The sequence below is a fragment of the Heliangelus exortis genome, chromosome 1 (genome assembly GCF_036169615.1).
Source record: "Heliangelus exortis chromosome 1, bHelExo1.hap1, whole genome shotgun sequence".
Classification (NCBI taxonomy): Eukaryota; Metazoa; Chordata; class Aves; order Apodiformes; family Trochilidae; genus Heliangelus; species Heliangelus exortis.
This window is the reverse complement of record NC_092422.1, coordinates 112,455,693-112,467,378: the sequence shown is the minus strand read 5'-3', so window position 1 is coordinate 112,467,378 and position 11,686 is coordinate 112,455,693. Positions and strand designations below refer to the sequence as shown.

Here is an 11,686-nt window from a genome sequence, read left to right as displayed (position 1 = left end):
TTCAGTGTACATCGGTATTCAGAATGTATTTATACCACAAAAAAAGAGCCAGAGTCATGTTGTTTCATACCTCTCGTCCTTGCTGACAGAATAACATCAGGAAGTGCTTGCTCTGTAGCATGGACTAAGCCAATAGCAGGCAGGCACACCCAGGTTGTCTCTCGAGGTAAGTAAGAAGCAAAAATATAATCACCACCAAAACAACTCTTGGTGTGTCAACCACTTGTCTAGGTGCATCCAACCACACCAAAAAGAATGTGTGAGCTAGACTTATGCTGGATAAAGCAGCAGCACAGCAGTGGTAACAAAGAAAGTCTCTTGAAAGCAGTACCTGTTGTGTATGCAGCAAAGGAAGTGAGGACAAGATAATTTATTTATTAAACAAACAAACAAACCAGACCAAACAAAAAAAACAACCACAGCAATTTCAGCATCATCTGGAGAACTAGAATAATTTAAAACTCCATATTAGCTATGAGAGCAATTCACTTAATGCAATAACTTTATTGAAGGAAAAAAAATGACACATTTAAGTAAAGATTTCACCTCATTACAGAGAAAGCCAGAAGTTAGGAAAAAATATGTTTATCAAAGTAGTAATCAAATAATGAAAGTACATTTAAAAAAAAGCACAACATAATCAGTAACAGTATAATACATTGTGGAAAATTTGCGTTTTTAATTTTACAAAACAATTCCCCAGCTGTTAAAAAATTTAATGTTGTCCCATTACAGAGAGGCACTTGGTTTCAAGAAAACATCGCATTCTGTGCTTTCTGTTCTACATGGTCTGTATTTGCCACAGTTGTAAACATCAGGATTTAAGACAAATGTGTTTAAACATTATCCTTCTCCTCAGTTTCAAAAGTCTACAATAGCAACAGTGATCTGACTTTCATTAACATGATTAAATACCAAAACTAAGCAGGAACTTTTCTCAGAAACTCAACAGACGTTCTTTCAGTCTCTTTCCACATAGCTAAAGGGGATGAGCTTCAAGTGTCCACACTGCTCCATAAGGCAGATCCCAGAACATGAGTTTCACACCACACGTAAGCTACAGAGTCACGAGCCTCCAAATGCATTGCATGCCAGATTTTAGCTACTCACAAGTTACAGTTGATTCAGTCCTCTCACCCTGCACCTTGCTGGAAGCCACCCCATAGCAGAGCCTCCACCATACTTGCATAGTAAGGATTCACACATAAAGCCTAACACACTTTCTTTTTAAAAAGATGATTTTCAGAAGAATTTCAATTTGGTGGTGCAGAAATTTCTTCCTTTTTTCCAATAGCTCATGTACAATCTTATGACTGTAAATAGTTAACAAGAGGGGATTGTTCACACCATCACTCTAGAACTGTCTCAGTATCAGTATTCACAACAGACTTCATCACATAAAGCAGAGCAAAACTTTGAAGTAATGAAAAAAATATTCCCACATTTTAATGTACAGAATCTCAGTACTTTTGGGTACAGATCCACTCTTCCCCTTCCATTTCTACTATATCTGCAAGGTCAGCTGAACCAAGATTACACATTTCATGCTAGAACCTTATGCTAAGGCTGCTTGGTTAAGGTTATATTATCTGTACAGCAAAGATTAAAAAAAAAAAGTAGATAGGCAATATGACCAACAGTGAGGCTGGGTAAACACTTTCTGGTAGAACACCAAATCCTACCAAGATGTGCCATCCAACATCATACAAGTTTCCTAAGGAAAGTCAGCCTTGAAAGTGCTGTAGGCAACTGAGCAAGGAGTTCAGGAAGGAAGGCACTTTGTGATTTAAAAGACAAAAGTCTCTACTGTTTACAGTAGTTTGCACACAATAAAGGCTTCAGAAATGCCCTCTACACTTCCTGCCAAGCAGTTAGCCAAAACTGATGATATCAAAACCTAACACAAAGTAGTTTTTCATGGCCAAGAAATAGTATAATGAAACTCAGATTGAAACTGGTTAAGAGGGAACATTCATAACAAAGTGGAAAAATCTTTCGCTGCTAAAAAAGAAGAGTAAAAATCTGAAGCTATTTTTTCTGATGGAGAAGAGTTATTTTAAACCAAAAATGCTTGTAGATGAAGTGACAAACCCTGAGTGTGTTTCACTTATTGGCAAGAATATGGTGAATCTCTCCTACTGTCTGGCCTTCATAGGAACAGAATACAACACCAAAGGGTAACACAAACCCAGTGGCACTCCAGTGATCCTTGTCTTTGCCATCTCCCCCTGGGTTCCCTTCCTTTAAGGACACAATTGCTTAGCTTCATGTGCCATGCAGTCAAACGAACATTTGTTCTTCTCTCTTATTCAATTAAATTAAATTTGAAAAGGACTGGGGGATGAAAGAAAAAAAATAATTTATCTGCTATCTATTGGTAATTTCCTACATTTCATGCTTCTAAGTGCTTGTGCTCACAACAATCAGCTGAAAGGTTCCAGTTACCTAGTGTGCAAATTGAAAAACTAATATTCAGCATACCTAAATCTGGTGTTATTCCAGAGGAACTGCTAGAGAGCCAGGGTATTACAATCCTGAACAAGCTAGTCAAAATAATCAAAAGGCTTTTTATCCCTATTCTGATCTACTCAAAAAAGGACACCAGAAGTCACGTTCCATTATGTTGACTGCTGATGACCCTGGCCTGGAATGATGATCCAAGGTAATCTAACTTCCCTGGAGATGGGAAGGATAACTATTGGATGCTGTACTTGTAGCATTTTCCAGGAACACCCAGAGATATTAAAACTAAAGGAATATTGGAATGTTAATGGCATTAGAGTTACATTTCAATTGCCCTTATACAAAGGAATTCTGTAAACATTATCAAAGTACTATTTAAAAAACTAACACAGGTCCTTTGATAGATGTAAATTAGGTATTGAACCTATTCACTGGTAAAAGACACGCTTCAGTTTATGGATCAGTCAGGGAAAAGAAGTATCAGTATTCTTTAATTCCCAGTCTCTCTTGGGCATTTAACTAATCCTTCTTTTTAAGCAAAGTAATGGTCAATCTTACTATTTCAACACTAACATCCGAATCATAGGGGGCAACAGGGGAGGAAAGCACCAGCACATCATCAAGTGTAACTGATTCACTCCAACATCAGTGCCACATTTTCAAAGAGGCATTTTCCATTCAAACACCTTTGTAACAGTAACTCTGGCCAGCTGGAATGCAGAGGAAGTCTGTTTAAATTTCCCTTTCACGCTGTCTTCAAAAGGAAATTTTTTTTTTTTCAGAGAAGCCAGACAGCAGGATGATACAGTGCTTTATAAATTATCAGAAGCACACTTAAGATTTTAAATTAACTCAGTTCCTACTAACTTTCTGGAAGCCATAGAATTATTCAGCTTCGCTAAGGGATTATACTTTACTGCTAATTAGATCTACATTTTCCTTACATTAAAATCTGTGGTACAAGTCAGGGACACACTTGTCATACAAACCCAATAAAACTGTTAAATTACTAAAGACTTGCTTGACAGAGGAAGAAAGGCTTCTGCTCATACTAAAGTCCACTGGGTAATCCTCTTCATAGACACTGGCTCCAGCAAGACATTTTGGTAAGAGGAGAAGTGAAAGCAGTTAAGCAGCATTCCACACAGCAGCAGCAGGAATCTCTGCTGAGATATTAAACAACTGACTGCTGCTGTGGTTTGGGGAGTAAATGATTATACCTAGCTCAGAAGATAAAAAGAATGTTGAGTGGCCTTGGAATTTGGATACTGGCTGCTCAGTATTTGTTTGGAGGTGGCAGATAGATTATTACATGCTTTCTTTGCTAAGACAGTAAATCAAAAATTGTACTTTCTCCTCAAAGCAGAAGTAGCTCACTAATGTATGCAAGAACTTTAGGAGAAACAAAACGGGTCCCATTTACACAAACAAACCAAACAACTGGAGTTAAAGGTTCAGAGAACTTGGTTACACAACAGCTCACTTTGACCTTATCAACACTTTGTCCTTTGAAAAAAAAAAAAAGGACAAACTGTCCTTGCTTACCTATCATGCCCTCAGTTTCTCACTACTCCCATGTAACAGCTGGAGAAGCACCTTGCTTCACATGAAAAATTTCTGTTTCCTAACTTGTAAGTATTGCCTTTAGTTGCAGGAAGGGCAAAAAAAAAAAAAAAAAACAAAAACAAACCAAAAACCTCAGGTTCCTGGCAGCTAAAGAATTCTATTAACCTTATTTTGCAAGAACTTTTCCAATGAGAAAAAATCTTTTACCTATGAAAATGTCACTTTTGTATATTTTAAGGAAAACCACCAGTCTAAACTGAAAATTAAATGCTTCATTAAAGATGCAAACATTTCATACTTAGTCCAAAACAGTCTTTTCATTTAGAATTAAATCTTTTAGAAGTCTCATAAACCTAAAATGTTGAAAGAGAGGCAGGAAAAGAAAGAATATGAATATTCCATTATCCAAGGCAAACAGTGCAAAGATTGACTTAAGGCTATTTAAAAAAAAGACAACTTCTCAATAAGAAGTCAGTTGGCAACCGATTTCTTTTTCTCAAACAAATTAACTAAACTGACATAGTCTCAGAGTCAAGGTCTCCCTTTGTTACAGACTTGATGCACTACTCTTAATTTTGCAAAACCAAATACCTGATTTTACATAAGAATTATCATAACAAATTCCAGACCTCTGCCCAGTTCTTCTGCCAGACTGAACATCGCTTCATCATGAGCACCTTGTGCCACAGATACCATTGCTTACAAAAACAAGCAATTGCACACAATTGTGGACTTAACACAAGGGGCTTCTAACAACAGGCTGAAAGGCACACATTTAAGAGAGAAGTTGGAACATACATACACAGTGATCTTAACAGTTCTACTATACTTGCTAGAACTTCATGAAGCACCCGGTGTTCCTGTTAGGACAGGCAGACTGAAACACATTTCTTCACAGCATCCCTACAGGCAAGAGAGAGAAAAAAAAAAAAAAAAAAAAAAAGTCAGCTCAGTTACACTGGCTGGAGAGACTCATTCCATGCTGCTATCACACACTGACTCGGAGGACTTAAAAGATCAGCTGACCACATGCTACTTGTGCTTACATGGTTTGCGTGCCTACCCGAATGTGTTAGAGGCAAACACGTCTGCTCACCCTCTAACTGCAGTGGAGATGACACCTGTAGGCCTGCATTCCAAAGGCAAGCCTTAAGTTTAGTGTGTGGTCAGCAACTTTGATATTTTTGCAGGAAGGCCCTCTCTTTTTGCTACGTTTGTGTTCTAGAGAAGATGTTTAGTTTCATTTTTGAACCTCCTTTGGTCCAAAGGAGGGCAACCAGGCTGGTGAAGGGACTCGAGCACAGGCCCTATGAAGAGAGGCTGAGGGAGCTGGGGCTGTTCAGCCTGGAGAAGAGGAGGCTCAGGGGAGACCTCATCACTCTCTACAACTCCCTGAAAGGAGGGTGTAGCCAGGGGGGGCTTGGTCTCTTTTCCCAGGCAACTCTCAGCAAGACAAGAGGGCACGGTCTCAAGTTGTGCCAGGGGAGGTTTAGGTTGGACATTAGAAAGAATTTCTTTACAGAGAGGGTGATCAGGCAATGGAATGGGCTGCCCGGTGAGGTGGTAGATTCTCTGTCCCTGGAGATATTTAAAAAGAGACTGGATGTGGCACTCAGTGCCATGGTCTAGCAACCGCACGGGTGGGTCAAGGGTTGGACTTGATGATCTCTGAGGTCCCTTCCGACCCGGCTAATTCTATGATTCTATGATTTTCAGATTTAACTACATGTATTTCCTCCCCCTAAAACACCACCACGGGACAACTTCTAAAGCCATACATTAAAATGCTTATATAAAATAATCTTTTGTATAATTAAATCTGGAGATGGCAAAAGATAAAGCGGTAGGGAAGCTTACCTTGCAAATGGTATGAAGGAAATGCTGTACCTAAAAAGAAACAATTAACAGTTGCATTTCATGTCAGATTATATTAGAGCAGCAAGCAAGAGGAATAACCCCTCCATTGTCACTATAGGTAACTGCAAGATACACAACCAAAACGAATTTTTGAGTTTGCGAGCAACAGGAATGAGCTTCCTTCCAAGCCACCTTAGCCAAGTCAGGCTGTGCAACACCACAGCAAAATCAGGGGGCATACTGTAGAAGCATTTTAGACACAATTTTCCTGCACCTGATGTTCTTCATGCTCCAGTGCCCATTGAAGGCTGACTGGATGTTCCTATCAGTTTCTGTGCTACTTCTGGGACATTACACAGAGCACACGTTAACTTAAAGAACACTGACACAACTTGATAGCAGATCTGGGTCTTTTAACAAGGCAAATTCAGGAGGGCGACAAAGAGGAATAACAGGGACTAAACAAAAACTGGATTTAAAAGGGGAAGAAAACAAGCAGTTTTACTTCGAGTTCACAAAAATTAAACACATTCAAAAGAACCTCCCCAGAAATGGAGCCCTGAGCTCCATCTCCAAAGCATTTGAACTAGTGTGAGAGACCAAGAACAGGCAACAAGTCAGCTCCTCCTTGATTCATTGTCTCGTATCTAGGTGAATGGTGAGGTACGAAAAAAAAAATAAAATCTCCTTTCCTCATGCAACATCAAAATCCACTCACAGTTCAGCTCCTGATGTCAGAATGCAATAGAAACAGGAGTGTGAGGGGGAAAAATCACTTACCATGCCAAGGCAAAAAACTGTAAGAAGCAGAAAAGGAGTGCGAGTCCTGCCTTGCGCCACTGGAGGAAGAGAGGAGGGACCAAGGGGAACATAACACACAATGAGACAACAGTGTAAGCATCTTATTTTAAAAACATACTCTAGTTATATATATACATATATATATATATGTAGAAGATGTGTACTCACCCAGAAAGCGGAACACAGTGTTAGTATGAGACACAACTAGAAGAAAACAAACAATTCCTATTGAATAAAGAAAGGACTCCACTTTTGAGAGATACTGCAACATCATATTGGGTTCCTTCACAGAGGCACAAACAGATTACATAATTTCATAGTTTTATCCAATCCTGAGTAAAAGTTCTTCTTATTTAAGAAGTTCTTGCTATTGCATTTCTGAGGAGAATAAAAGTAACAAGGAAATATCAACCTGAGATCTCCAGAAAATAATTTTTAGCAGTAAAAGAACAAGAGAAAGAGGCTGCTATAGCTCTTTTGCAACATCAGCAGGTTCCTACTTTATCCTCACACTTCTTGGTGTCATAGGTATACACCACCTTTTAACTTTTTATGCAAGTTTTTTCAATTGCTACTCCAGTCTTTCTGCTTCTCTACATGTCACATTTCCTGCTGATCCTCAAGCTTACCAAGTTGGAGGCTGAAGTTATGTCATTACTTAATTCTTGCCAATTGAAACTACAATATACCTTCATAAACTTCAGGCTGCTACTTAGTAGCTCTCCTGTTACACTAAAGTCCAGCACAGCCACTCAACACAGCACTTTCTTCAGACTTCCACCCTGTCTTTACTACAGTTAAAACCTTGTGGGATAGTGTGCCATTTTGGATTATTTTCTTCACTAACCCTCAGTTTTAACAGAAGCCTCCTTTTAGTTCAAGTTTTCATTTTCAATTTAAGACACAACAGCCCATTTAGCTGTGACAGATGCTGATACTTGACCTGGCTTCATCAACATCTAAGAGCTTTTTGAATACACATGTACCATTGTGATACTAGGGATGATAATGTGCATTTTCCTGTTTGATTTTAAAAAAAACAAAACAAAACAAAAGGTATTTAGTACTGCATATTTAAGTCAGCAACATATACAAGCCAAAGAAACCACACGCTTCACCTCAACCATGATTATGAACATTAACTGCAATTTTTCTATTAGTTTTAATGTGGTGATTTGTATATTGCTATAAATACTATGGCATACATCTAACAACTGTCTGTTTTCCAGTGAACAACATTCCAGGCATTCTCCTGACTCTAGGCATCCTAAATACATACAAAACAAACACACCAGAGAAGGCTTCTTGACTGCTGCTGCTCTGTGAGCACACAGGGTCAATTTCTCAAGCTCTATCTGTTGCCTGCAGCCCTTCTGATGCTTTAAGAGAAAACAGAAGGTGCAGTTACCAAGCAAATGCTCTGAACATACTCATACTGAAAATGGGAGGACAGTTTCATGCAAGTTGAGCCACCTTCCAGATTTTAGACTCTCCAAGAGATAACAAGAAAGTCGAAGAGACAAAAAAGGACCCGCACTTTGAAACAAGTCAGCAACTTAATAGCAATTTTCATACTTACTCCCCCTAGCAGAGGGCTGGCCACAATTCCCATATTCTGAAGATGAAACTAATTCCAAGTTTCAAAACCTAAAGCAAACTAGTCAACTGGAATGATTTTTTGTATTTTTAATGCAAGATGATGAAGGCATAACTATTCTCCAGTTGCTTTGTCAAGAAATAAACTATCAGATAGAAAAAAAAAAAATTATGCAACTTACATAGTGCAACTATGTAAAAAACTAGTTTCTCACCTTTCATCTTTTAAGCAACAAAAAAGCATGACGTTGTGGCTTGAAGCACCCTAAAAAGCACATGCACACACCAGCCACAGACCTTAAATCATCATTTAGCAAAACAACCTGGCTTCAGCTCAGTCTGTTGTAATAGGAAGGTGGTTTGCTTGTGCTACGCATCTTTGCACCACAGCACACATGAAGGACGTTTCATGTTTTAAGAAAAAAACCCAACATACCAAAAAAGCACCAACAAACACATCTTGAGAGGTAGTTATATCAATGTATATGAAAAGACTTTATAAAAAGGAAATTATTTACAAGCTAGCATGACTTAGAGCTGATTTATTTGATACTTACTAGCATAACAATAGTAGCAATCAAACGTGTAGGCTCAAACATCCTTTTCAATTGTTTCATTGGTCCCATAAGAAAGAGAGTACTGTGAAAAATGTACAAGATTTACACAGAGGTAGAAAGGCATAAGTGAAACTAGGCAAGATTCCTCATTAAGGGAGTTTAGTGTGCTGACTGCAGTGATACACTGCATCTCTACACCATGTTGTTACCATAGTCAGTGCTGCATAAGAGAAGACACAGGATACACAAGACAAAATCCAGTCCTGCTTTTCTTTGTGCAAAGTATTCATTCAATAACTTTATGCACACTTGTTCAGTTACAATGAACATAAACAGAGCAGAGCTATAAAGCTAGAAGCATAGGTCAAGGCCAGCTTCAATTAGAGCATTCTTGACAGATGCTTTTTTAACCTGCTTTTCAAAAACACCAGCCACAGAGGCTCTGCACAGATTGCCAGGTAATCCCACTCAATTCCTCTACATAAAGGACTCTTTTCAGGCCTGGATCCATTCTCTGATCCCTTACCAGATATGCAGCTCTCACCCCCGTGATTGATGCTGCACTAATTATACAAGGTAAAAGTTTTATTAAAGGTGGTATTTCTGCCTTATAAACTACATTATTCTGCCTCATGATAATCTTTCCAATTCCATTCCTTGTGCTTTCTAATGTTAAGCTTCCTCAATCACAAAAAGTTGTGCCTGCCACAAAGTCAGTGGGATGATGCTTCAGAAACCTCAGTGGACAAGAAGGCTTATCAAACAGCCCTATCCTGACAGACCTGCCCTAAATATATTCACATAGAAAACTACCAAAGGCAAAATGGCAAATAAATATTTTTATCTTGAGGGAGGTGAAAGCAAACAAAATAAATAAAACCTCAATACTCAAAGCATGAGTTTGATTCTTCTTTACTGATGGGTAACTTTTACCTTGAAGAAATTGCTAAGCACAATAAACAAATATTTTCTTTACCATTTCAGGGCACTACAGGGAAATGCTTTTCTTTAAAATTCAGCAAATCTATATAAGCAAATCTTCCACAAAAGCAACAGTTTTTATCACTTACAGACCTTCACCTATCATTCTGGTTTATTTTCTTATCTTCACTAGGGAATACATAAAAATTGTTACCTCCCAATAGATGCAATATTCCCCAGGGTGTAAAATGCTGCAAAGAGCATCAGCCCTTTCTTCGGTATCCATAGGAGACAACTACCCTAAAAAGGAACATTTACAGAGGGAGGGGGGGGGGGAAATTAGTATCCTTTTTAAATTGGAAAAAGAAACACATCCAAGAAATGTCACATCACAAAAGAAAACTTTGTAAAACTTAAACCCAAACTGCAGAATCACACACACAAAGTAAATTGCATTTTTTGGTATTCTTGTTAAGAGTGAGTGCACTGCACTAACTGAAACTGAGTCATGTGTTTTCCCAAAGACAGCAGAAAAAAAAAAATGATAAAAAAACCAAAGCTAGCATACAATTGCATCCAGCTAGGCTGAAATTACTTGGGCTCCTGAAAATCAAGTATCAAGGAGATCTGGCAAAAAGCCCTTACCAAGAGGGAGAACACGCATCCTAATGCAAAACAAGCAACGAAGCCCTTCACTCTGGTGCCCCAGCCCAACGTAGTTGCATCAATAACCTAGACATGAGGAGAAAAGTAAGAGTATGTGTTATTATTCATAGACCTTACCGCACACCGAGCCTGTACGTTTCCTCTGGAATGCTAAACTTGTGTCCTAGCACAAACGGAGCCTAAGTTTTTATGCACTCTCTTCTGGGAAGTGAACAGGGAAGTTCCTGTTCCTCCGATGGATTTTCGGGCTCGCTGCAACCCGGCTTCCCGTGCCGGCCCGGCCCGGGTTCACTCGGGAGACCGAGTCATCCCTTCTCACACAAAAGAGAACCCAGGGCCCCCTTCCCAGGCAGCGGCACCCCCGGTTCGCGGGGTCAAACACGGGGGCTGGAAGTGTGAACCGAGGGTCTCGAAACCGGCACCAGACGAACCGCCGTCCCCGGCAGCCCCCCCGACGGACTCCGACCGGGGGGGAGCCGGAGTCCAACCCAGGGGCTGAGTGAGGGGCGCGGGCCAATCCTCCCGGGGGGGCCGCCGCGGCTCTGAGGGGCGGCCCGGGGCCTCCCGCTGCTGCGCTTCCGCCAACCACCGCCCGGTCCCGGCACGCAGCCCACCCGGAGGGGAAGGCAGGGTCGGGGGAAGCGGAGCCTTACTTCGGTCAAGCCGCCGGGCTCCTCCGCGTCGCGGCCGCTCAACACCCTCTTGAGTTTGTCCATACCGCCCACCTCGGCCCGGGCCGCAGCGCCTCTGCCCCGCACACGGCCAGGCTGGGCCAGGCTGGGCCGGACTGGGCCGCCCCGCCCTGCCCTGCCCTTTCCTTCCTCTCCTCCGGGACTACCCGCCCCGGCATGCACCGCGCCACCGCCGGCTACCTGCACTCGCCAGGTAGATGAAGGCCGGCGGCGGCGGCGCGGAGGCTGCCGGGAGATGTAGTTCAAGCAGACGGGGAAGTTGGGACCGCGTCCGGTGATGAGGGTGAAAGACCGAATACCGGCCCCGAGGCTTCACGAGAGGCGGGCGGGGGCCGCCGGGTTCCTAGGGGCGGGGGAGGGCTGGAGGCACCGAGAGAAGCACGGTGGCGGCGGACCCCGCGCTGGGATCCCCAGCCCACAGGGGCACCACCGGCGCCTGAGGCTGCCCCGCTGCCAGGGAAGGGCGAGCGAGAGAAAGGTCCTGGGAATGTTGTAGCTGCCCCTGTGCCCCTCCCGCAGAGCTCTACCGGGGCGGGTACACGAACTTCACTCCTGCAAACCTTCCCA

At 41.6% G+C, this 11,686-nt stretch overlaps 1 protein-coding gene across 1 annotated transcript; it reads right to left on the bottom strand.

Annotated features, from left to right (window-relative positions):
- Window positions 1–484: 484 nt before the first annotated feature.
- Window positions 485–11,234, bottom strand: SFT2D2 (SFT2 domain containing 2). The gene is made up of 8 exons (XM_071758937.1): window positions 11,081–11,234; window positions 10,407–10,493; window positions 9,976–10,061; window positions 8,841–8,922; window positions 6,856–6,891; window positions 6,667–6,725; window positions 5,887–5,916; window positions 485–4,932 (listed from the first exon to the last, which is right to left on the bottom strand). Exons 1-8 carry the CDS (start codon window positions 11,141–11,143, stop codon window positions 4,893–4,895), a joined length of 483 nt encoding a protein of 160 aa, XP_071615038.1. The 5' UTR covers window positions 11,144–11,234; the 3' UTR covers window positions 485–4,892.
- Window positions 11,235–11,686: the final 452 nt, after the last annotated feature.

Excerpts from the sequence above, each read along its gene's own strand:
- SFT2D2 (XM_071758937.1), bottom strand. The coding sequence starts at position 11,143 with ATGGACAAACTCAAGAGGGTGTTGAGCGGCCGCGACGCGGAGGAGCCC. Across the intron at positions 6,726-6,855 it reads CACTGTGTTCCGCTTTCTGG|TGGCGCAAGGCAGGACTCGC; the intron begins GTGAGTACACAT and ends CTCTTCCTCCAG. Across the intron at positions 5,917-6,666 it reads CAGTTTTTTGCCTTGGCATG|GTACAGCATTTCCTTCATAC; the intron begins GTAAGTGATTTT and ends GTTTCTTTTTAG.